Source organism: Anomaloglossus baeobatrachus, chromosome 11 (genome assembly GCF_048569485.1).
Source record: "Anomaloglossus baeobatrachus isolate aAnoBae1 chromosome 11, aAnoBae1.hap1, whole genome shotgun sequence".
In the NCBI taxonomy this organism is placed as follows: domain Eukaryota; kingdom Metazoa; phylum Chordata; class Amphibia; order Anura; family Aromobatidae; genus Anomaloglossus; species Anomaloglossus baeobatrachus.
Genome location: NC_134363.1, coordinates 170,672,193 through 170,696,712, shown reverse-complemented (window position 1 = coordinate 170,696,712; position 24,520 = coordinate 170,672,193). Strand labels below are relative to the sequence as shown.

Genomic DNA, 24,520 nt, shown 5'->3' with positions numbered 1-24,520 from the left:
TGCACCTAGAACGGCGAGGAACCTGACAGCAATGCAGATCACTGTGTGAGAGCCCATCTGTCATGATGTATGTGCTTTTCTCCATCCCATATTTTTTGTATAAGATGCCATGTGATGTATTTTACCTTCTCACTGTATTTGCTGTAATACTATGTCAGGATGTGATGTAACTTTCCTTTGGTTGTACTTACTAAACACTCTGAAATGTCTTGGGATGTAAGTAACCATACCTTTCCCCCCCCATCTCCTGTGTCTCTGGGCCCATAATGCAATTATCTCTTGTCCACACAGCCAGGGGAACTTCCCATTGTTTCGTAAGCAGTGGATAACGCCAACTACACAAACCTGTAGACATCTCGGAGCCAACCTTCTAGAATCTTCTAGTGGGCCCAACCATTGCATAAACCCCTACCCTTGAGGGGCGGGCCCACTAGCTCAGACAATACACTCCTGTTTCTAAGTGCAGTTGGGAGCTGAGCTTTGAAGAGGAAGGGAGCGAGATCTGATTCTGCGGACAGATCTCGCCGTCCAGTGGATTGTGTGGGATTTCTGGGACTCTGAAAAGGACTATTACATCGTGATCTGGCACTTTGGATTATCGGGAGGTGCCCCCGAATCTGTTTTATTTGGACTTGTCGTGTGCTGTTCCTGTATTCCTGTTAGTAAACCTGTTGGATCATCCTCGGCCTGTTGTCTCTCCTTGCTCTGCTGTACACCCCGTCACAAACTGGTTGGCAGCGGTGGGATCAGAGCAGAAGGAATGGAGGACAACGGCCCATCAACAGCTGAAACCAGAACCTCAGAGTACAAGAACTGGACTGCGGTGAACGTACAAACAAAGGCCCGTGAACTGGGAGTCAGCTACAAGGGACTCTCCAAGGAGCAGCTGATTGAGGCGTTGGAAAGGGTTTGCTCGCAAAATGACGCTGAGGAAGGATCCTCCCAGCAAATGGAAGAAAGACGGCAGCCGGAGGTAAATACCCAAAAAAGTCAGTGGGTTGTGTGGTACGAGGAGGAGATGGCCTTGCTGGGAGAGGAGACCACCATAGAATATAAGATGGAGGTCATGCGTGGAGCTAAAGAGAAGGAGCACAGGATAGAGGAGATGGCATTGCTGGATAAGCAGCTCGCTGTGGAAGCCGCTAGAGGTTCCAGACAGACTGTAACCCCAGCACCCACCATGAGGGAATTTCCCAGAGTGTCCCGCAAAGACTTCAAGCAGTTTAATGAGGCTGCTGGTGACATTGAGGGCTTCATCCAGGACTTTGAGCATCAGTGTCGATTAATGGAAGTCCCAGAAAGGGAGCGCGTCCGGCATCTGGTTGGGCTCTTAGAGGGTGGAGCTGCCGCAGCCTATAGAGCTATGGACCCTCGGTGGAACTGTGAGTATGCGGATATTAAACAGACTATTCTAGAACATTATGCTGTAACGCCAGGCACTTACAGGACTCCGTTACGTACTTTAGCATGTGATGAGGAAGTGTCTTTCAAGATGTTTGCCCACAAACTCAAACATCTGTGGCATCGTTGGCTGGAGGCAGAGGAGGCCTTAACCTTGGAGACCATCCTCCAGGTCCTCCTAAAAGAGCAGTTTTACTTCAAGTGCCCCGCTGAGATCCGGGAATGGGTGCGTGAAAGGAGACCAGCCACTGTGGAGGAAGCTGCAGCTCTAGCTGATGAGGCTCTCACCATCAAGCCTCAGTGGAAAAAACTACTACTCAGTGAGAAAAAAAAAACACCAGCCCCCAACGCTGGCCGCCCCTGGTCCTTCTGGCCCCAATGTTCACCATCACCCTAAGACCGTCAACTCATGGGGACCTTCGTGTGACTGTGCCTCGCATTACTCCTGCTCCACCTTTGGGAATACGACATGGAGGAAGAATCCCAGAGCGCAGATGTTATGGATGTGGGCAGCCTGGGCACATGCAATTCCAATGTCCAGGTGTTCGGAGGGAGAACAGCTACAGACCGCCTTTGCCTGTTCATTATCTACAGACACCTTCACCAGGAGAAGATTCTGTGCCTGATGACTTACCAAGTGACTCCGATATCCTGGCTCCCCTACCTGGAGTCTATGGGGTGCGAGCTCCAGCCACCTGTTCTTCTGATCTTCAGCACAAACATCTACAGGAGGTCGTGCTGGATGGCCAAAAAGTTGTTGGCTTCCGTGACACTGGGGCTTTCCTTACCATAGCCGATCCCCGAGTAATTCAACCAGAAGCAATTCAAAAGGGACCAGGAATTGCCATTGAACTGGCAGGAGGTACCCAGAGATATATTCCAAGAGCGAGTGTGACCCTAGATTATGGCTTTGGGGCCAAACAATGTGTGGTCGCTGTGATGAGCGGCCTCCCTGCAGACGTTCTTCTAGGAAATGATGTGGGGAATCTTCATTGCCACTTTGTCGGTGCGGTAACCAGAAGTCAAGCCAAGAGAGCAGCCCATGTGGACGTGTACAACCCATCCATGGAAATGAGGCCACCAGAACTGCCATTACAGCCGGTGAGTGATTCTTCTTGTGGGGATAATATGAATGTTACTTGGGATAAAGTTCAGTTTAGACAAGAAGTAGAGACTGACCCCACCCTTGCTAGTTTTAGAGCTCGAGCTGAAATAGGGCAGCTAGGGGAGAACGGAGAAAGAATTATCAGAGAAAATGGACTTCTGTATCAGGTTGCCAATGCCGACTCCCTAGATAAGCCCTGGACTTATAGCAAACAGCTGATTGTTCCTCAGAAGTACAGAATTCCCCTATTACACCTGGCTCATGACATTCCTACTGCTGGCCATCAAGGCAAAACCCGCACCGAGAGACGATTGACTCAAACTTTTTATTGGCCGGGGATTTCCCAAGCAGTGGCGCATTTCTGCCGAACTTGTGACATATGTCAGCGTAGAGGGCGACCCGGAGATCACCCGAAGGCACCCCTGCAACCGCTCCCTATAATAGAAGAACCCTTTCAAAGAGTAGCTGTTGATATCATTGGACCTCTGGCTAAACCAAGTAAATCTGGAAAGCAGTACATTCTCACTGTTGTGGACTATGCCACCCGATATCCAGAAGCCATGGCCTTGTCAAGTATTTCTGCAGCCAAGGTGGCCGAGGCCTTGGTTATTATTTTTACCAGAGTAGGATTCCCCAGTGAGATCTTGTCGGACCAAGGCTCCCAGTTCATGTCAGAATTGGTCCAGTGTCTGTGGCGCACCTGTGGAGTACGAGCGATCCGAACGACCCCGTATCATCCCCAAACAAATGGACTTTGTGAACGATTCAATGGCACTCTGAAGAATATGCTGAGGGCCTTCACGGACCGAGATTTAGACTGGGAGAAGTACCTACCCCATCTCTTGTTTGCCTATCGGGAAGTTCCCCAGGAGTCCACTGGGTTCTCCCCCTTTGAACTACTCTATGGAAGAAAGGTCCGAGGACCCTTAACCCTGCTCAAGGAATACTGGGAGGGGCAAGTTGAAGATACAGGAGCCCCTGTTGTCCCTTATGTCCTAAAGCTGCGAGAAACCCTGGCCCAACTTGCTAGTTTTGCCCAGAGTCATTTGCGTATGGCTCAAACCAGACAGAAAACATGGTATGACCGTAAAGCACGCTATCGGGAGTTTGTAGAAGGACAACAAGTCTTAAGGATTGTTCCCCATCGGCAGAATAAACTGCAGACCACATGGGAGGGTCCCTTCCGGGTTCTTAGAAAACTGAATGATACCAATTACCTTCTTGCTTTAGATGATCAGGGCCTAAGGCAAAAGACTGTCCATGTGAATATGATTAAGGAGTACCATGACCGGAACATTCCAATGATAGCAAGCTGTCGGTTGGCTTCAGAAGATGGTCAAGAGGATGAGGACTCTCTACCTGATCTCGTGGAAGCAGCGAGAGCCCCATCCACTGTGGAACAGGTTCCCCTGGGAGATCACCTGGATTCCTTACAGAAAATCCAGATGCTGGAAGTGCTTCAACAGAGACGGGCTGCTTTCTCATCCCAACCAGGTCGAACCACCGTCACCCAACATCCTGTGGACACTCAGGGCATCCGTCCCATACAACAGGCTCCTTACCGGGTACCTGAATCAGTTTGAAACACCATGCAGCACGAACTGGAGCAGATGTTACAGCTTGGGGTAATCCAGGCCTCCCATAGCCCTTGGGCCTCCCCTGTGGTGTTAGTACCCAAGAAGGATGGGAGTACTCGATTTTGTGTGGACTATCGGCGACTAAACGACCATACCGTCAGCGATCCTTACCCAATGCCTCGTATTGATGAACTTCTAGACCGACTGGCTGGGTCCCGATATGTCACTACCTTGGATCTCCGTAAGGGATACTGGCAGATCCCTCTAACTGAGTAAGGGAGAGAACGGTCCGCTTTTATAACCCCCTTTGGTCTGTATGAATTTCTAAGCATGCCTTTTGGAATTAAAAATGCCCCGGCCACCTTCCAGAGAATGGTGGACCAGATCCTCCGGGGATGTGGTGACTTTGCTTGTGCCTACTTGGATGATATCGCCGTCTTCAGCCACACATGGGAGGAACATCTGCATCAAGTAGCCGTTATTCTGGACCTGATTCTTGCAGCCGGCCTAACCATTCGACCCGATAAATGCCAATTGGGGATGGGTGAAGTCCAGTACTTAGGGCATAGAGTGGGAGGAGGGAAGCTCAGTCCTGAGCCTGCCAAAATCCAGGCTATTAGAAACTGGCCTGTACCCCAAGCTAAGAAACAAGTTATGGCTTTTCTGGGCACTGCCAGTTATTACCGAAAATTTGTTTCTCATTTCAGTACTGTGGCCAAGCCTCTTACCGACCTGACCAAGAAAACAATGCCCCGGCTGGTGATCTGGACTCCAGCCTGTGATGAGGCTTTTAACCGGCTGAAGGACGCTCTGATCTGCGATCCTGTCCTGGCTGCTCCAGACTACAAGAGGAGATTCATTGTGCAGATGGATGCCTCTTGATATGGACTGGGAGCTGTCCTCAGCCAGGTGAATGCAGCTGGGGACGAGCACCCCATCGCCTATCTCAGCCGGAAACTGCTGGACCGAGAAGTGGCCTATGCAACTGTTGAGAAGGAATGTCTGGCTGTAGTGTGGGCCCTTAAGAAACTACGGCCGTATCTGTATGGACGGGAATTCACTGTGGTTACTGATCACAATCCCCTCACCTGGCTGAACAGAGTCTCTGGGGACAATGGACGCTTATTACGATGGAGCCTGGCTCTGCAGCCCTATAACTTTACCATACAATATAGAAGGGGCAGCCAACACCAAAATGCAGATGGACTGTCCAGGCAAGAGGAGCCGTGAGTCCTGAGCTTTGAAGAGGAAGGGAGCGAGATCTGATTCTGCTGACAGATCTCGCCGTCCAGTGGATTGTGTGGGATTTCTGGGACTCTGAAAAGGACTATTACGTTGTGATCTGGCACTTTGGATTATCGGGAGGTGCCCCCGAATCTGTTTTATTTGGACTTGTCGTGTGCTGTTCCTGTATTCCTGTTAGTAAACCTGTTGGATCATCCTCGGCCTGTTGTCTCTCCTTGCTCTGCTGTACACCCCGTCACACCATCCACCATCGGCACTCAGCAAATGCAATTGTTTGGGGTCTGGTGAGTGTGATTTTTTTTGGGAGGTGGGGGCAGTGAGGTGTTCTGCTTTCTTTTATGGGTATCTATCTGCTTTCTTTTGGGGGATGTCAACTTTCTTTTATGAAGATTCCTACTATATTCTCTAACCTTTTAGCTGTTTGGACACTTCCTTATGAAGCCGCAACTAGGGCTTATTTTTGGAGTAGGGCTTATCTTTTAGGCACTCAAAAAAGCCCCCCAAAATCCTACCAGCTCTTATTTTTGGAGTAGGGCTTATATTTTAGGCACTCAAAAAAGCCTCCCAAAATCCTACTAGGGCTTATTTTTGGAGTAGGGCTTATATTTTAGGCACTCAAAAAAGCCTCCCAAAATCCTACTAGGGCTTATTTTTGGAGTAGGGCTTATATTTTAGGCACTCACAAAATCCCCCAAAATCCTGCTAGGGCTTATTTTTGGAGTAGGGCTTATATTTTAGGTGCTCAAAAAAGCCCCCCCAAAATCCTATTAGGGCTTATTTTTGGAGTAGGGCTTATATTTTAGGCACTCAACAAAGCCCCTAAAAATCCTATTAAGGATAAGGCTGCTTTACACCAGACAATCTATCGTGCGATAGATCGTCGGGGTCACGTTTTTTTGTGACGCACATCCGGCATCGCTGGTGATGCCGGCCTGTGTGACATCTCCTAGCGACGCAGTATCGCTCACAAATCGTGAGTCGTGTACTGCTCGCTAGGTTCCATAATATCGTTTAATTTAGTTGTTCATCGTTTCCATGGTAGCACACGCCGCTCCGTGTGACACCCCGGGAACGATGAACAGCAGCTCACCTGCGTCACGCGGCCGCCGCCGGGTATGTGAAGGAAGGAGGTGGGCGGGATGTTTACGTCCCGCTCATCTCCGCCCCTCCGCTTCCATTGGCCGGCGGCCGTGTGACGTCGCTGTGACGCCGAACGTCCCTCCCACTCCAGGAAGTGGACATTCGCCGCCCACAGCGTGGTCGCACGAGAGGTAAGTACGTGTGACGGGGGGTTACCGACTTTGTGCGACACGGGCAGCGATTTGCCCGTGAAGCAAAAGGGACGGGGGCGGGTACGATCAATTGTGAAATTGCACAATCGGTCGTACCATGTAAAGCGGCCTTTATTGTTGGAGTAGTGCTTACATTGTAAACATACTCAAAAAAGCACCCGATATCCTACTAGGGCTTATTTTTGGATTAGGCCTTATATTTTTAGGCACTCAAAAAAGCCTCCCAAAATCCTATTAGGGCTTATTTTTGGAGTAGGGCTTATAGTTTAGGCACTCAAAATCCTGCTAGGGCTTATTTTGGAATATGGTTTATATTTTAGGCATTCAAAGCCCCCAAAATCCTACTAGGGCTTATTTTTGGAGTAGGGCTTATATTTTTAATTTAATTATATTTTTAATTATTTCAAAAAAGCCCCCAATATCATACTAGGGCTTATTTTCAGGGACACAGGGACACAGGGTATCATGGACCTCTGGCAATGTCATTACACAGCCGTTCTCAATGTTAGCAAATATCTAATCCTTCATTAATACATTTTAAACTCAATCCATCTGTTCTATGTGTATGTGGATAGAACACTAAACACAAAAACGTGGTCACTTCTATTTCCTCATTTCCGAGCTCGGCAATCCTGCCTTCCATAGTACAATTGCACATTAAAACTTATCACATGATCAATAAACCTCGTTCTGCAAACTACAATATTGAAAATATGACCTGCCATTCAGGCTATAATAGATCCATTCTGCCGGCTGCAGCTTATTGAATAACAATTACTAGAGAGCAGCACTAAAGACCTTGAGAAGAATAACCAGCTCCATCGTGCGCTCAATCTCCTTATGATCAATTCAGAAGATTGCAGTTTCAATTTCTGGAAACAATGGCGAATGTATCTCCAAAGTCATCAAGCGCAATGTTATAGACCGTATACACATGTTCGGCGCTTTATTTCCTTGTTCCGCAGCCAGGGAGGGAGCAGGGATTTTTTTTTTTTTTTGGCTGGAGCTGTTCATGGTCCTGATTATAGTGCGATAACTGGAATCTATTCATAAGGAAGAGTTCTAATTTATTGTGTGCGGAGATTATGCAGCCATTAATCTCGGGTCTCATGGAGACTATTGTGCTCAAACTATCCGTATTGTGGAGTCTGAGGAGCAATAGAGAAGGTCTCAGGTAGGTTACGATACACTCATCTATTAGGGGGGTGCGCAGGAAACAACTCTGGTCTTGCAGAATTTTTTTTCTGGGTGGGATGCAGCTTGGCTTTCTCTCCAGGGTCCTGATTAGGAATCAAAAAATATTGGGTTTAACTAGCTTTTCCCCGAAGCAAAAGAATCAGCAAGACACTTGTTGGCTACCCGACCTCTCCAGTCTGCCTCCCCGACCTCTCCCGTCTGACGGCGGGCTCCCCCAGACCGCTCCAGTCTGACGGCGAGCTCCCCCAGACCGCTCCCGTCTGACGGCGGGCTCCCCCAGACCGCTCCCGTCTGACGGCGGGCTCCCCCAGACCGCTCCCGTCTGACGGCGGGCTCCCCCAGACCGCTCCCGTCTGACGGCGGGCTCCCCCAGACCTCCCCCGTCTGACGGCAGGCTCCCCCAGACCTCCCCCGTCTGACGGCGGGCTCCCCCAGACCTCCCCCGTCTGACGGCGGGCTCCCCCAGACCTCCCCCGTCTGACGGCGGGCTCCCCCAGACCTCCCCCGTCTGACGGCGGGCTCCCCAGACCTCCCCCGTCTGCCGGAGGGCTCCCCAGACCTCCCCCGTCTGCCGGAGGGCTCCCCAGACCTCCCCCGTCTGCCGGAGGGCTCCCCAGACCTCTCCCGTCTGCCGGAGGGCTCCCCAGACCTCTCCCGTCTGCCGGAGGGCTCCCCAGACCTCTCCCGTCTGCCGGAGGGCTCCCCAGACCTCTCCCGTCTGCCGGAGGGCCCCCCAGACCTCTCCCGTCTGCCGGAGGGCTCCCCAGACCTCTCCCGTCTGCCGGAGGGCTCCCCAGACCTCTCCCGTCTGCCGGAGGGCTCCCCAGACCTCTCCCGTCTGCCGGAGGGCTCCCCAGACCTCTCCCGTCTGCCGGAGGGCTCCCCAGACCTCTCCCGTCTGCCGGAGGGCTCCCCAGACCTCTCCCGTCTGCCGGAGGGCTCCCCAGACCTCTCCCGTCTGCCGGAGGGCTCCCCAGACCTCTCCCGTCTGCCGAAGGGCTCCCCAGACCTCTCCCGTCTGCCGGCAGCCTCCCTATCCTTGACTTTGGTATGGTTGACTTCCGGCAAACCCCCAAATACCTTTTTCCCCCCTAACCCCTTACCAAACGCTATGAAATAACCACAGACATCCAAGTTGGATGAAATGGCCACAGCAACATTTATTTAACTTATATATACATAACATAACACGATAGGGGTGGGGTCCTCGAAACTCATAAATCTGGTGATGACAAGTGACCTTTATTAACTTTACCTTCTCCCTGAACCACACTTACTCCCGGCCGCAACCACCAGCTCGGGAGCACCAGTGTAAAAGGGGAGGGGGAAGGGGTAAATACCAAACACAGGACCCAACATTCCATTGCCGGTGTTCGCCCAAAACCACCAGACCACCAACCCAAGTCGACAAATTAAAGGAATCCACATCTCAATGGACCCCACAATCACAATTTCCACCAACTTCGAGGACCCACCCCCAACCGCCAAATGCCACCATGACCCTGGTACCCCTCAATTGGGGAGGACTGGCTGGACAATCCCCAAGGAACCACAGGCCCAAGAGGTCCTCCGCCCCCCAGACTGCCCTATATATACCCCAATGGTCCCTTGGTCCCCACCCCTCTCTCCTCTGGGTTACCTCCCCCCAACCAAAGTCATGCCGGCCTCCACCCAACCCTGGGGTGGGGGTTCCAGCCGTGTACTCTCCTGTTTGCCGGCAGTCTCCCCAACCTCTCCTGTCTGCCAGCAGTCTCCATAACATCTCTTGTCTGCCTGTGGCTTCCAGTACCTTGGGTTCCTGCCTGTGGTCTCCAGGACATCTTCTGGCTGTCTGTGTCTTCCAGGATCTTTGCTACCTGTCTGTGGTCTCCAGGACATCTGTTTGCCTGTGGCTTTCAGTACCTCTGCTCCCTGCCTGTGTCTCCAGGTCAACGTCTATCTGCCTTTGTCTTCCAGGACCTCAGCTACCGGTCTGTGATCTCCAGGATGTCTTCTGTCTGTTTGCAGCTTCCAGTACCTCTGCTACCTGTCTCCCATGTGCCTCACTTGCCTGCTGCACCAACACCTATGGCCAGTGTGCCCACGCGGACATTGAGCTTGGAGGATTCACTATGTGAGCACAACATTCCTATATTGGAATCTGATCTGATGATCCTGTATTCTGCATGCAACACTTGGAAGCTTGGCGGGTCTACTCAACTGAACTCACAGCCCTTACGAGGCTACGCCCATCTACTCACGATGCCATGACCGTCCTCTCCTGGCACCGTGACTGGAGAATCCTCACAGCTCGCACTGACTGCAGATATCTAGTTTAAGACCAGACAACCCATTTGAAAGGGTTGATTTTATTATTTTTTTTTTTGGAATGCACAACTCCCCACTTTAAAGGGAATCTGTCAACAGGTTTTTGCTACCTCATCTGAGAACAAAATGATGTAGGCAAAGAGATCCTGAATCCAAAAATGTATCACTTAGCTTACTGGGTGCAGCACCTCTGACACAATCAGAGTTTTTAGAGTCAGCAATGCAGCAGAGCTGAGAAAGCTGGCCCCGCCCACACCAGGTTCTCTGTATACAATGTCTATTGAGAGTGAGTAGCTTATCACAGCAGGGGTGTGCTGGACTAGCTAACCTCTAACTGACCAAGTCCATCAATGATAATTTCCTGAATCTAAAACAAACATTGCAGGTAAACAACAGCACACAGTGTGATAAGAGAAGCATCCCTGAAATCTACATGTTAACCTCTACATCATGCGGTCTTCGGATTACATAGCAAAAATATGCTGACATATTCCCTTTATGCTTTCCACAGAGAATGAATGGAGCAATAATGGAAGTGTTTGGCCATTGTTCCACTTCAGAGCTCCCTTTCTGGAATGTGTGTATGTCCCAGTGTCATTATAAACTTTTAATAATGGCGTTAACCTTTTCAAGAACAATATTTAGGTTGGTTTCTGTTATGATTGGGGTGACGGCAAAGGGTGTGATCTGCCAAAAGCTTGGTCCAGTTGCTTTCTTCTGGCATGCATGGCATATACTATGATCAGGTCTCATGCACTTTCACAGATTTAATGATGCCCAAATTATTCCTTTACTTTGCCTTTAGTCTTTACTACCCAGCTATGCGCTAAGCGGCGGAATCCGCTGACTGATTCAGTCACGTTCTACTGAGCATGCTCAGCATGTCCAGCAGAACGATCTAAATCGTTTAAAATCACTCCTGGTCTCCCTCCCCCCCTCTCTCTCTCATACTCACCGATCACGAGCGCGGCGCTGCACAGTTGTCACAAAGCTCCGGCGGCTTTTCCTCTTTTGATAATGCCGCCAGCTCATTATTCCATCTAGTATTCACTGCTTCCCCCGCCCACCGGCGCCTATGATTGGTTGCAGTGAGACAGCTGTCACTCAGCGTGGGGGCGGGTCTAACTGTAACCAATCACAGCCACCGGTGGGCGGGTCTATATCGTGCAGTACAATAAATTAATTAATTTAAAAAAACGGTGTGCGGTACCCACTAATTTTGATACCAGCCAAGATAAAGCCACACGGCTGAAGGCTGGTATTCTCAGGATGGGGAACGCCATGTTATGGGGTGCCTCCCAGCCTAACAATATCATCCAGCAGCCGCCCGGAATTGCCGCATCCAATAGATGCGACAGTCCCGGGACTCTAACCCGGTTCATCCCGAATTGCCCTGGTGCTGTGGCAATCGAGGTAATAAGGAGTTAATGGCAGCAGCCCATAACTGCCACTAAGTCCTAGGTTAATCATGGCAGGCGTCTATGAGACACCCACAATGATTAACTTGTAAGGGAAAGTAAAACACATACACCCGAGAAAATACTTTCTTTGGAATAAAAGATAAAAAAAACACCCTCTTTCACCACTTTATTAATCCCTAAACACCCCTCCAGATCCGGCGTAATCCACATAAGGTCCCGCGACGCATCCAGCTCTGCTACACGAAGCTGACAGGAGCGGCAGTAGAACACCGCCGCTCTCTGTCAGCTCCAGGCAGTAACTGAAGTGAGTCGCGCTGTGTGCGGTGATGAAGAGTGCGGTAGTGCCTGCATATGTGCGGTGATGATGGGAGCAGTAGTGCCGGTGTGTGCGGTGATGATGGGAGCGGTAGTGCCGGGGTGTGTGCGGTGATGATGGGAGCGGTAGTGCCGGGGTGTGTGCGGTGATGATGGGTGCGGTAGTGCCGGGGTGAATACAGTGATGATGGGTGCGGTAGTGCCTGCATATGTGCGGTGATGACGAGGGCGGTAGTGCCGTGGTGTGTGCGGTGATGATGAGTGCGGTAGTGCCGGGGTGTGTGCGGTGATGATGGGACCGGTAGTGCCGGGGGTGTGTGCGGTGATGATGGGAGCGGTAGTGCCGGGGTGTGTGCGGTGATGATGGGAGCGGTAGTGCCGGGGTGTGTGCGGTGATGATGGGAGCGGTAGTGCCGGGGTGTGTGCGGTGATGATGGGAGCGGTAGTGCCGGGGTGTGTGCGGTGATGATGGGAGCGGTAGTGCCGGGGTGTGTGCGGTGATGATGGGAGCGGTGGTGCCGGGGTGTGTGCGGTGATGATGGGTGCGGTAGTGTCGGCGGTGTGTGCGGTGATGATGGGAGCGGTAGTGCCGGCGGTGTGTGCGGTGATGATGGGTGCGGTAGTGCCGGTGTGTGTGATGATAATGGGAGCGGTAGTGCCGGTGTGTGCGGTGATGATGGGAGCGGTGGTGCCGGGGTGAGTGCAGTGACGATGGGGGATTTCTTTCTCTTGGCTTTAAACGCAACGCGTTATTTCACAGGAATCCGCTGACTTTATATCACACTATTTACAACGCATCCGTCACATGCATCACACAACGCAAGTGTGAAAGCGCCCTTAAAAAGAACATTCAGATTTTGGAGTCAGTTCAAAGACAGCAACTAGACTATTACAAGGAATGGAGGCCGCCCGTATGATGAGAGGTGGAAAAAGACGTCTCAGAGGAGATCTCATTTATATGTATAAATCCATGTGTGGTCAATATAAAGGACTGACACATGACTTATTCCTTCCAAAGACAATACTAAGGACCAGGGGGCACTCACTGCGAGTGGAAGAAAAGCGATTCCGGCAGCTAAACAGGAAAGGGTTCTTTACAGTTAGAGCAGTCAGACTGTGGAATGCCGACCACAAGAGGCAGTAAGGGCAGATTACAGCACGCTCCTGACACACTGAAGCTCGCTGGACCCAATCGGACTCTGTTCCCCGGTACAGAGCCAAAGCTATCTCTGCTTGCAGAGTGGGATAGAACTTGGTTAAGGCCAGTAGGGGGACCATGCAGCCGTCCCAAATTGTCAACCTTTAGTGCACAACCCTAACTTTTAACAATGGAGATATCACTTTGTCGTCCATATATGTTAATACTTCTCACACGACTACAAATATCATTGCCACTTACCAGCTTTGACACGGATGTTTGGACTCCGAATTTTTCCAGCGGAGTTCTCTGCTGTGCAGAAATAGTCATTGTCATGTATAAAGCTATTAAAAGCGGACTGGGAGAAGGGGTACAGCTGGAGTGTGCCATTGGCGTGCACGTGCCTAATATGAGGCACATCATAAATGTCATCTCCTGTCCCCAGGTACCATCGGAGGGTGGCGCTGGGCGATCCAGCTGCGGGGCAGGGGATGAACACCCCCACTGTGCTGGAGAAGGTGATCTGCAGCAAAGAAGTGTTCACAAAGTATAAACTGGTGCTGGCATCCTCAGAGCAAGCTGCGGAGAGAAAGAAGAGCGATCAGACATTGGTCATCGGATGTATATAACATAGCAATAGTTGTAATGGAGGGTACCCAGATTTGATTGGGAAGGTGGGTGTCAGGGAACCAAAAGACCACTAAAATAAAGGGGATGAATCCAAGCTCCCTCAGCTCTCAGGGGTGAAAAGCCGAGCTCACTGGATTCTGCTGTCCCTTTCTTTTAGTGATCAGTGGATGTCCCGTTACTTGAATTCCCCAAGTCACAACTTAATGAAACATCGAAGTCTGAAAAAATGAGTTATCCTACAAAACCCATATCAAATAGGCATATAACAGCTACCACAATGCCTGCGTATATAAGAATCGTGACCTTGATGATGGCTGAACTCTAATTAAAGAGGATCTGTCACCTCCCCCGACATGTCTGATTTAGCAATTACTCTTAGCATGGGGAGACGGAGCAGAGAAGCTCACACAGAGAGGTGTTTCTGAACAGTATTCGAGTAGGGATTCTTTCTAGAACAGTAGTTTAAAGCAGCTTCCGAATTAGGCAGTTAAAGGGAACCGGTCACCAGATTTGGGGTCTATAAGCTGCGGCCACCACTAGTGGGCTCTTATATACAGTATTCTAACATGCTGTATATAAGAGCCCAGGCCGCGGTGTAGAACCTAAAAATCACTTTATAATACTCACCTAAGGGGCGGTGCGGTACAGACTGGTCGGATAGGTGTCTCCTTTCTCTGGTGCCGGCACCTCCTCTTTCGGCCATCTTTGTCGTCCTTCTTCTGAAGCCTGGGTGCATGACTCGTCCTACGTCATCCACACTAGCCGGCATTGAGCTCCTGCACAGGCGCAGATCAAAGTATTGTAGTGCGCCTGCGCAGGACCGGCGAGTGTGCATGATGTAGGACGCGTCATGCACACAGGCTTCAGAAGGAGGACAAAGATGGCCGAAAGAGGAGGCGCCGGACCTGGAGAAAGGAGACGCCCATATAGCCCAACTCCACGGAAGCGACTGTTTAGTTAAGTATTATAAAGTGATTTTTAGGTCCTACACAGCGGCCTGGGCTCTTATATACAGCATGTTAGAATGCCGTATATAAGAGCCCACTGGTGGGGGCTGCAGCTTATAGGCCCCAAATCTGCTGACAGGTTCCCTTTAAAAACAGAACTTTCAGCTTTTGTTACATCATCGGGAATACAAATATTTACTAAAACAGACTCATCACAAGACGTGATAGGTCCCATTTAAGAAATATTCTTTAAAGAGGACACGTAACTTCTCCTGACATGTCTGACTCTCGCTAGAGCAGCATTTAAAAGCAGCTTCTAAAAGATCATGCATTCTTACATCATGGAGAATACGAATATTTACTAAAACAGACTCATCACAAGAGGTGCCAGGTCTCATTTAAGGAATATCTAAAGATTAACTCTCCTGACAAGAGATGAGCAGACCCGTCAAAGTTTGGATTCTGGGGGTTTAGCCGAACGTTTTATAAAGTTCTGTTCTAGAACAGGACTTGACCTGAACGTCATTTGAGTTACTGATTGGCAGTTCGGGCCTCCATAAACAAAACACTTCCAGGGGTGTTTTTTTCCTTCATATATTTTTTGGGGGGGTGCACACTAAATTTGATCATACTGTTGGTTACCCCCAATGAAAGCCGTTCAAACACTGCAAGCGGCTCGCACTGGGCTGAGCACCGAGGGTATCCGAGCACAGCGATGCTCAGGCAAGTGGTTTGGATACGTAAAGCACCCGAACTCCGAATCTGAACTCTGTTCAGTCAGTTGTTGGTACGAACTCCAAACATCGGGTTTGCTCATCTCTACTCCTGACATGTCTGACTCTTGCTAGAGCAGTATATAAAAGCAGCTTCTAAAAGAGTATGAATTAGGCAGTTAAAACAGTATGGCAGTTGGAAAAACAGGAAGCAAAATAACGCAATAAAGTATATTATATAGATTCAGAACTGTACAAAGGTTGATCAATAATTAAAAAAGTTTAGTCTTCAAAGTTTCAGAAGTGAATGAAAAAAAACTTACAAGAACATGCACAATCGTCATGGTGCTTATTCTATCACATCATCCGTTAGGGAGAATTGGGGGAAGGGGGGCACAAATTAAAATATTAGATGGGTGACAGGGGCATGTATGTGTGGTCACTCTTCCGCCCTTTTCTCACTCTCGGTGGGGCTAGTTTTTACCTATCCTGTGGACTTAGATTGGAAAACCCCCTTAAGTGCACTCAACTATCCAATTTCATAGACCAGAGGACTATGCATCAATAATTCACACAATATATGGAAAACTGAATGTCACAATCCAAATCTGTCGGCATATGCTGAAGAGCTGAACTTTGATATAATATTCAACTTCCATGAACTAATATATAAATTAACTAGGTAAGAAATAAAATGCTCTACTTCCCCCATTAATGTGCTCAAGGGGCCACTTGCCGCTGACTAGGTGGAACTGACTTTAATTGGATGGAAGTGTGGAGGCCACTCGCACTTCTGCACATTGTGTGAGGTTTTCTTGTATTTTGTAAGGATAAGACAAAGAAGGGATCTCTGGATCACTGGCCACATGCGCCGCTCTACGTGGGCGGTTATGTTCACCCGTGCATGCACAGCGTCGAGAAAGTGTCCTTGTTAATGAGCCATTATTGAGAAAACTCATTTTAAGATGCTGTAATATAAAACCATACAAATTATTTTTTTGGGTATCCGGGGCTCGGAAGACGCTGGACATCGGGTTTCTACAGCAACCGAGTAATTGTGAAACTCAGGACAACAATGCAAAATTAAAATGTGCCTATTGTTATCCTCCTTAAGCAGCTGTAGCTGCATATTCAATGAACTGCGGAGACGTTTTGTATCTAAGCTGAATTTTTTGCATTTGTATTAATTTTTCTTATATATTGTGCAGACTTTTCTTCTCTGCAGGCTCTAATTTTGAGTTGTCTCATCTAATAGGTGAAGACTTCCTAAAAACTCTCCATTCCTGCCCTTCTGCCTGTGTGGCACATGCTCCAAAAGAAGCAGCAGCATGGAGGGCATTATACAGCAGTACTGAGCAGTGTAGCTGCGAGTCCAGCTCTGAGAGGAGCCAAAACATTTCCTAAAAAACATAGCAGCAGCAGCATGGAGAACATTATACAGCAGTACTGAGCAGTGTAGCTGCGAGTCCAGCTCTGAGAGGAGCCAAAACATTTCCTAAAAAACATAGCAGCAGCAGTATGGAGGACATTATACAGCAGTACTGAGCAGTGTAGCTGTGAATCCAGATACCAGAAGCATGGAGGACATTATACAGCAGTACAGAGCAGTTTAGCTGTGACTCCAGCTCTGAGAGGAGCTAAAATGCTTCCTAAAAAACATAGCAGCAGCATGGAGAACATTATACAGCAGTACTGAACAGTGTAGCTTCGAGTCCAATTCTGAGAGGATCTAAAACACTTTCTAAAAAACATAGCAGCAGCATGGAGGACATTATACAGCAGTGCTGAGCAGTGTAGCTGCGCTGAGAGGAGCTAAAATATTTTCTAAAAAACATAGCAGCAGCATGGAGGACATTATACAGCAGTACTGAGCGGTGTAGCTGCGAGTCCAGCTCTGAGAGGAGCTAAAACACTTTCTAAAATACATAGCTGCAGCATGGAGGGCATTATACAGCAGTGCTGAGCAGTGTAGCTGAGACTCCAGCTCTGAGAGGAGCTAGAACACTTCCTAAAAAAAAACATAGCAGCAGCATGGAGGGCATTATACAGCAGTGCTGAGCAGTGTAGCTGAGACTCCAGCTCTGAGAGGAGCTAGAACACGGCCTAAAAAAAAACATAGCAGCAGCATGGAGGGCATTATACAGCAGTGCTGAGCAGTGTAGCTGAGACTCCAGCTCTGAGAGGAGCTAGAACACTGCCTAAAAAAAAACATAGCAGCAGCATGGAGGGCATTATACAGCAGTGCTGAGCAGTGTAGCTGAGACTCCAGCTCTGAGAGGAGCTAGAACACTTCCTAAAAAAAAACATAGCAGCAGCATGGAGGACATTATACAGCAGTGCTGAGCAGTGTAGCTGAGACTCCAGCTCTGAGAGGAGCTAGAACACTGCCTAAAAAGGATAGCAGCAGCATGGAGGACATTATACAGCAGTGCTGAGCAGTGTAGCTGCGAGTCCAGCTCTAAGAGGATCTAAAACACTTCCTAAAAAAGATAGCAGTGCAGCATAGAGGGCATTATAAAGCAGTACTGAGCAGTGTAGCTGAGACTCCAGATGCTGAATAAGGCTACTTTCACACATCAGTTTTTTGGCATCAAGCACAATCCGGCGTGTGCCTGATGCAACGGATCCGGCGCAGAATATGCAAAAACTGATGTGCCTGATCCTTTTTTTTTTTTGACGGTTCCGATATACCCGATCCGTCAAAAAACGGATTCGGCGCATCCGGTTTTGGATCAGTGTCGTCCGTTTTTTTTGCTGGATCCGTTTTTTTCCTATACATTGGAGCATCTCAGTTTACAAAAACGGATCCGGCGGCCGCATCCGTTTTTTGCCGCATTACGCCGGATCCGGCATCCATAAGCTTCCATTGTAGATTACGCCGGATCGCGTCAGAGACAAAAAAAACGTTACAAGAGACGTTCCATCCGGCCGCCGCATTAGCCAATTACGACGGATCCGGCAAAAGCCGGATGCAGCGCAAGGCCATCAGGCACAATCCGGCGCTAATACAAATCAATAGGGATAAAACTGATCCAGCGCCGGATCAGTTTTATCCGTTTTTTTCTGGATTTCGCCTGATGGAAAAAAACTGATGTGTGAAAGAAGCCTTAAACACTTTCTAAAAAATATAGCAGCAGCAGCATGGAGGACATTATACAGCAGTACTGAGCAGCGTAGCTGCGAGTCCAGTTCAGAGGATCTAAAATACTTACTAAAAACATCTCTCTCACTAACTTCTTTCGTTTTTGCTCCATCTCCTTTTGCTCCCTTGCTTTTCCTTATACTATGGGCATCATGTAACCCAGGCTCGGACCGGCCCACAGGAGGACCGGAGAATCCTCTGGTGGGCCCCTTTGCAGTAATACATCACTTACTCCCCTACATTATCAGTAGTTGGCACAATACCCTTGTTTCACTATGTAGAGATAAAGGAGGCATCTCATCACTCATTTTCTAAACTATCCAGTATATTATTATAGAGCAGCATAGGTAACTTTGTGAATGTAATATTTCCATGTAGCTGATCAGTGGGCCCCCCAAAATCAATGTTACTGGTGTGCCCCTGCCGCCCCAGTCTGATACTGATGTAACCCGATACCTCAGTTAACTGAAAGTCTATCTTTGCTCTTAACACAGATATTTTGCAATTTTTTATTTTATTTTATAAAATTTTATAATAATATTAAATAAATAAAGTAAAATTTTATAAAGCAAATTTAGGAGATGGTGAAGTGGCTCATAAGTGGAGAAAAATTCTAATTACAAAAAAAATGCAATTTTTTATTTTATTTTATAAAATTATATAATAAGAATTAAATAAAATGTTATAAAGCAAATTTAGGAGAGGGTGAAGTGGCTCATAAGTGGAGAAAAATTGTCATACATTACAAAAAATTTTTTTATTTTATTTTATAAAATTATATAATAATAATTAAATACAATTTTATAAAGCAAATTTAGGAGAGGGTGAAGTGGCTCATAAGTGGAGAAAAATTCTAAGTACAAAAAAAAATTGCAATTTTTTAGTTTATTTTATAAAATTATATAATAATAATAATAATAATTAAATACAATTTTATAAAGCAAATTTAGGAGAGGGTGAAGTGGCTCTTAAGTGGAGAAAAATTGTCATACATTACAAAAAATTTTTTGATTTTATTTTATAAAATTATATAATAATAATTAAATACAATTTTATAAAGCAAATTTAGGAGAGGGTGAAGTGGCTCATAAGTGGAGAAAAATTCTAAGTACAAAAAAAATTGCAATTTTTTAGTTTATTTTATAAAATTATATAATAATAATAATAATAATTAAATACAATTTTATAAAGCAAATTTAGGAGAGGGTGAAGTGGCTCTTAAGTGGAGAAAAATTCGAAGTACAAAAAAATTGCAATTTTTTAAATTTTATAAAATTATATAATAATAATTAAATCAAATTTTATAAAGCAAATTCAGGAGAGGGTGAAGTGGCTCATAAGTGGAGAAAAATTCTAAGTACAAAAAAAAAAATTGCAATTTTTGATTTAATTTTATAAAATTATATAATAAATAAAATTTTATAAAGCAAATTTAGGAGAGGGTGAAGTGGCTCATAAGTGGAGAAAAATTCTAATAAATTACAAAAAAAAAGTTGCTTACAATCACTTGTTCAACTGATGGATGTAAAGTTTGCTGAAAACTCATGGACCATGTAAAGTTTGTAAAAAATAAAATAAAATAAAAATAAAATAATAAATAATAAAAAATAATAAATAAAAATCCCCACCTACAACCTGCTAGTTTTGTCTAATGAAACTTTCCAGGGCTGTGTGAAACTGCACCCCAATATATATAGTATATAATGGCACTAGGGTAATGAAACTATTTTTTATATAAGTTGCCTTCCCCTAAACATCAAGTTCTAATTGAGATACTCAAGTGTATGGGCTCCAGAGAGTCTATGGGTCGGTACATCCTTGTGCACAGGCGGAGCACCTCGGTGCAATCGGTGAAGGTCTAAGAACCTGGACCCAAACCAATCTACAGGACATTAAGACATGCAAAAAAAAAAAAGTTTTCAAAGTTTCGTTGCACTTTAATTTTGCTTCGGCGGCTCCGTACTGCGCTCCCTGGAGGGATTCGGTAAGTTATACGCAGGATACATACTGCTGATGAAATATTTTTGGTGTAAATATAGAAACGGTCTTGAACTTCGGAGCCCTGGACTAAATATTCATGTGGCGGGAGAATTTCAGATTAAGGACGCAGTGAAGCACAAGGATGTCAGGACGCGGCGCCGGGACGCTCGCTTGAAGGAAGCCTATTTGCAAATATCGGAAAGGTCAGCGTCACGTCTGTGCCGTAGGTAGCATTGCTGCACGAGCGGGATTATTTTATTATTAATTCTGCCTTCAATTAGTATATTGCTTCTCTGTAATTAGAGGACGAACTATACAGATCACTGACACAGTACCTGCACGGCGTGAGGCTACCGTGCCAGAATCAGCAAATAGGCCGGGACATTGAATACTGCGGAGCACGGACATCTGAGCTGCCCTAGTTTTATCAGCCAGGTACTTGGATATCCGAGGTGCTGGCAGAAATCACCCTTGTATATACTTTATTAATGGAATTTCCCAAACTTTACAGTCCATGGTGTAACTAGAGTTCGAGGAGCCACAGTGCAAAATATGGATTTGGCCCCCCCCAGCCCCAAATATTGGACAGATATATGTATATGTATACATTTAATGTTCTAAATCCTAGAAAGACAGATTAGTTGCCCTCCTCCCCCTTTATGTAGTAATGTCCCCTAATACACCCCATCATGGGCTCTTTCCTACTAAATATGGCCCCCCTCATGGTAAATGCCCCCCTCCTGGGCAAATTCCAGGTAAATATGTCCCCCATCCTAGTATATGCCCCCCATTCAGAGATATCCTCTATCCTGGTATATATACTGTCCCCCTCCTGGGTCCCTCCTGGTATATACTGTCCCCCTCCTGGGTCCCTCCTGGTATATATGTTTCTCTCCTGGACCCCTCCTGGTATATACTGTCCCGCTCCTTATATATACACTGTACTCACCCTCCCCGGGTCTCACATCGCGCAGCATCCTCCTCTATAGCTGGTCTGCAGCTTTCATTGGCTATGGCAATGCATGATGTGATTGTCATGAGCTCCCTCAGTCACAGGGATGCTGCTGAAAGCTGCCGGGTCTCTGCACTGCAATGCATTTCAGCTGGATGTGCGCCCTCGTAAGCACATCCAGCTGAAGCAGGCGCTTGGGTCAGTGGGCCACCTGCACCCCCGGGCCCGGTCACTGTGGCAATCCGTGTGACCACGATTGTTCCGCCCCTGTTTACAGGCAATGACATATCCTTAGCAGAAGTGGACATAGCATAAATGTAAAAAAATAGTATATGGGAACCACGCTCTTCAATGGTTCATCATGGAGCATACCCAACGGAAACAATACTGGCAAATTCAGGATGTCCTTGGCTGAGAAGAGGGTTGGGGGTTACATAAAACACAATCACAAATGGGTGGTCCATGGTGGAACCTGCAGCGGTACTAATACTTCCCTAATCTTCCAACAACAATCTTGGCAACTATGTCAATCAGCAGAATGAGGATGTTGGGTTGTGGTTAACTGGCGAAGGTCCGAGGAGTATACGTTGATGGCTTGAACTAAGAGGGGTATACATTGATGGCTTGACCTATGAGGGGTATACGTTGATGGCTTGACCTATTAGGGGTATACGTTGATGGCTTGACCTAAGAGGGGTATACGTTGATGGCTTGACCTATTAGGGGTATACGTTGAAGACTTGACTTAAGAGCAATATACGTTGATGGCTTGAACTAAGAGGGGTATACGTTGATGGCTTGACCTATTAGGGGTATACGTTGATGGCTTCACTTATTAGGGGTACACGTTGATGGCTTGACCTATGAGGGGTGTACGTTGATAGCTTATACTAAGAGGGGTATACGTTGAAGACTTGACCTAAGAGCAGTATACGTTGATGGCTTGAACTAAGAGGGGTATACGTTGATGGATTGACCTAAGAGGGGTATACATTGATAGGTTGATCTATGAGGGGTATAAGTTGAAGGCTTGACCTATGAGGGGTATATGTTGATGACTTGACCTAAGAGGGGTATACGTTGATGGATTGACCTAAGAGGGGTATACATTGATAGGTTGATCTATGAGGGGTATAAGTTGAAGGCTTGACCTATGAGGGGTATATGTTGATGGCTTGAGCTATGAGGGGTATATGTTGATGACTTGACCTATGAGGGGTATATGTTGATGGCTTGAGCTATGAGGGGTATATGTTGATGACTTGACCTATGAGGGGTATATGTTGATGGCTTGACCTAAGAGGGGTATACGTTGATGGCTTGACCTAAGAGGGGTATACGTTGATGGCTTGATCTATGAGGGGTATATGTTGATGACTTGACCTATGAGGGATATACGTTGATGGATTGACCTAATGAGGCTATCAAATGCAAGATGAAACAAAATATTGGTATAAAAAGGAGCTGAACTGCAATGTGTAGACACGAGAAACAACTTTTACTCATTGGAGCGAAGGAGGAAGTTGTCCGATACGTTGTGTGTTTATATCCACGCACCCTGGGTCCACATTGTGTTTGCTCTGAACATCTGTCAGTTGTAATAAGATAAGAAGGGTTAATTATTACAGAATATTAGGCCGGTCTCCTTGTTGTTGGCAACAAAAGTTATGGGAATATTTTGCCTTGAGCTTCACCAAATATTGTGCCAGTGGGGCGGAGGAGAAAGACATTATCGATCCGTAATGGGAGTTTGTCGGATGATGGTCATTGTACAATGAAGTCAATTTCTTCTGGGTGAGGCGAGCACTATCTTGGGATATCAAGAACTTTAGGGTTGGGGGAGGGTCAAACAAAAATGGAGGATTGGTCAATTGTGGAGAAAATGGGAATGAAATGGTAATGTTTTCTTGGAGACCACATGATGGACTCGTCTATGGATGGACCACCAAGTGTTTTCGGCTGGGATACCTTATGATCACCAGAACCCTTATGATCACCACAACAATTTCCATCCAGCCTCTTTGGCTTGTTCTGCCGAGCAATACTGCTTCCAGGACCCCTGATACTACATTATGGTGTAAAATAAGGTAGATATTAGATGAGCGAATTGATTTGTAGGACCCTGGCCCCGACAGCCATGTCCAGCAGAATGGTAGCCAGGTGAATGGCCTCCTACTGGCCAACATCCCTAGCGGTTCTTCTGATTAGCAGGCCTGGCATGACGTATACAATGACCTCTTGCTCGGCCTAGAAACCAGAACAGGCGCTGGTGATGCTGGCAAGTAGGAGGTGGTTCACGTGGCTGCCGTTCGGCCACGGAATACTTATGTGGCTGTTGGACCGGCGTCCTGCAGATTTTTTCGCCCATCCCTATTGGATATATATCGAACACCCATTTAATGGATTTGATCGTCCTTTGCTTTGTGGCCTGTGCTTAGTGACTAAGGAACAATCTGTTCCCGCCAGGTCTGCTGACTCTTAATTTATGCAGAAAATTAATGTGTGCTATTTGCATATCATTAAGTGCAATCTGCATTAATTATGTGAATTTACATACAGAAGATTCAGTATCACTTCTTGGACAAACAGGTCAGTAATTGATAGAGGTAGTGTGCACACTGGGGTTTAATGTGGAATACAGGGCAGTGTCAGTGTGATCATGCATGATCCTGGTGTAATGCAACGCTTTCTATGACATGACATCAGTGCCCGCCCTGTACACAGTAATTGTGTGTAGTGTAAATCAACTGTAGTGCAGTGCCCTCTCCTGTAGTATATAGTCCCCTCCTGTGGTATACAGTGCCCTCTCTAAGTGCAATGCCCTGCTGTAGTATAGTACTCTCTCGTCGTATACAGAGCCCTCCCGTCGTATACAGAGCCCTGTCTTAATGCAGTGCACTCTCATAGTGCAGTGGCCTCCCATAGTACACAGAGCCCTCCCACAGCACACAGAGCCCTCCCACAGCACACAGAGCCCTCCCACAGCACACAGAGCGCTCCCACAGTACACAGAGCCCTCCCACAGTACACAGAGCCCTCCCACAGTACACAGAGCCCTCCCACAGTACACAGTGCCCTCCCACAGTACACAGTGCCCTCCCACAGCACACAGAGCCCTCCCACAGCACACAGAGCCCTCCCACAGCACACAGAGCCCT

General features: G+C 47.3%; 1 protein-coding gene across 2 annotated transcripts in view; it reads right to left on the bottom strand.

Moving 5' to 3' along the window:
* DSCAML1 (DS cell adhesion molecule like 1) overlaps positions 1-24,520 on the bottom strand; it is a 301,513-nt gene that overhangs the window by 243,267 nt on the left and 33,726 nt on the right. For both annotated transcript variants that reach the window (XM_075329067.1, XM_075329068.1), the window contains exon 2: positions 13,260-13,577. In XM_075329067.1, the coding sequence (XP_075185182.1) occupies positions 13,260-13,577 (318 nt within the window). The remainder of the gene's footprint in view (positions 1-13,259; positions 13,578-24,520) is intronic.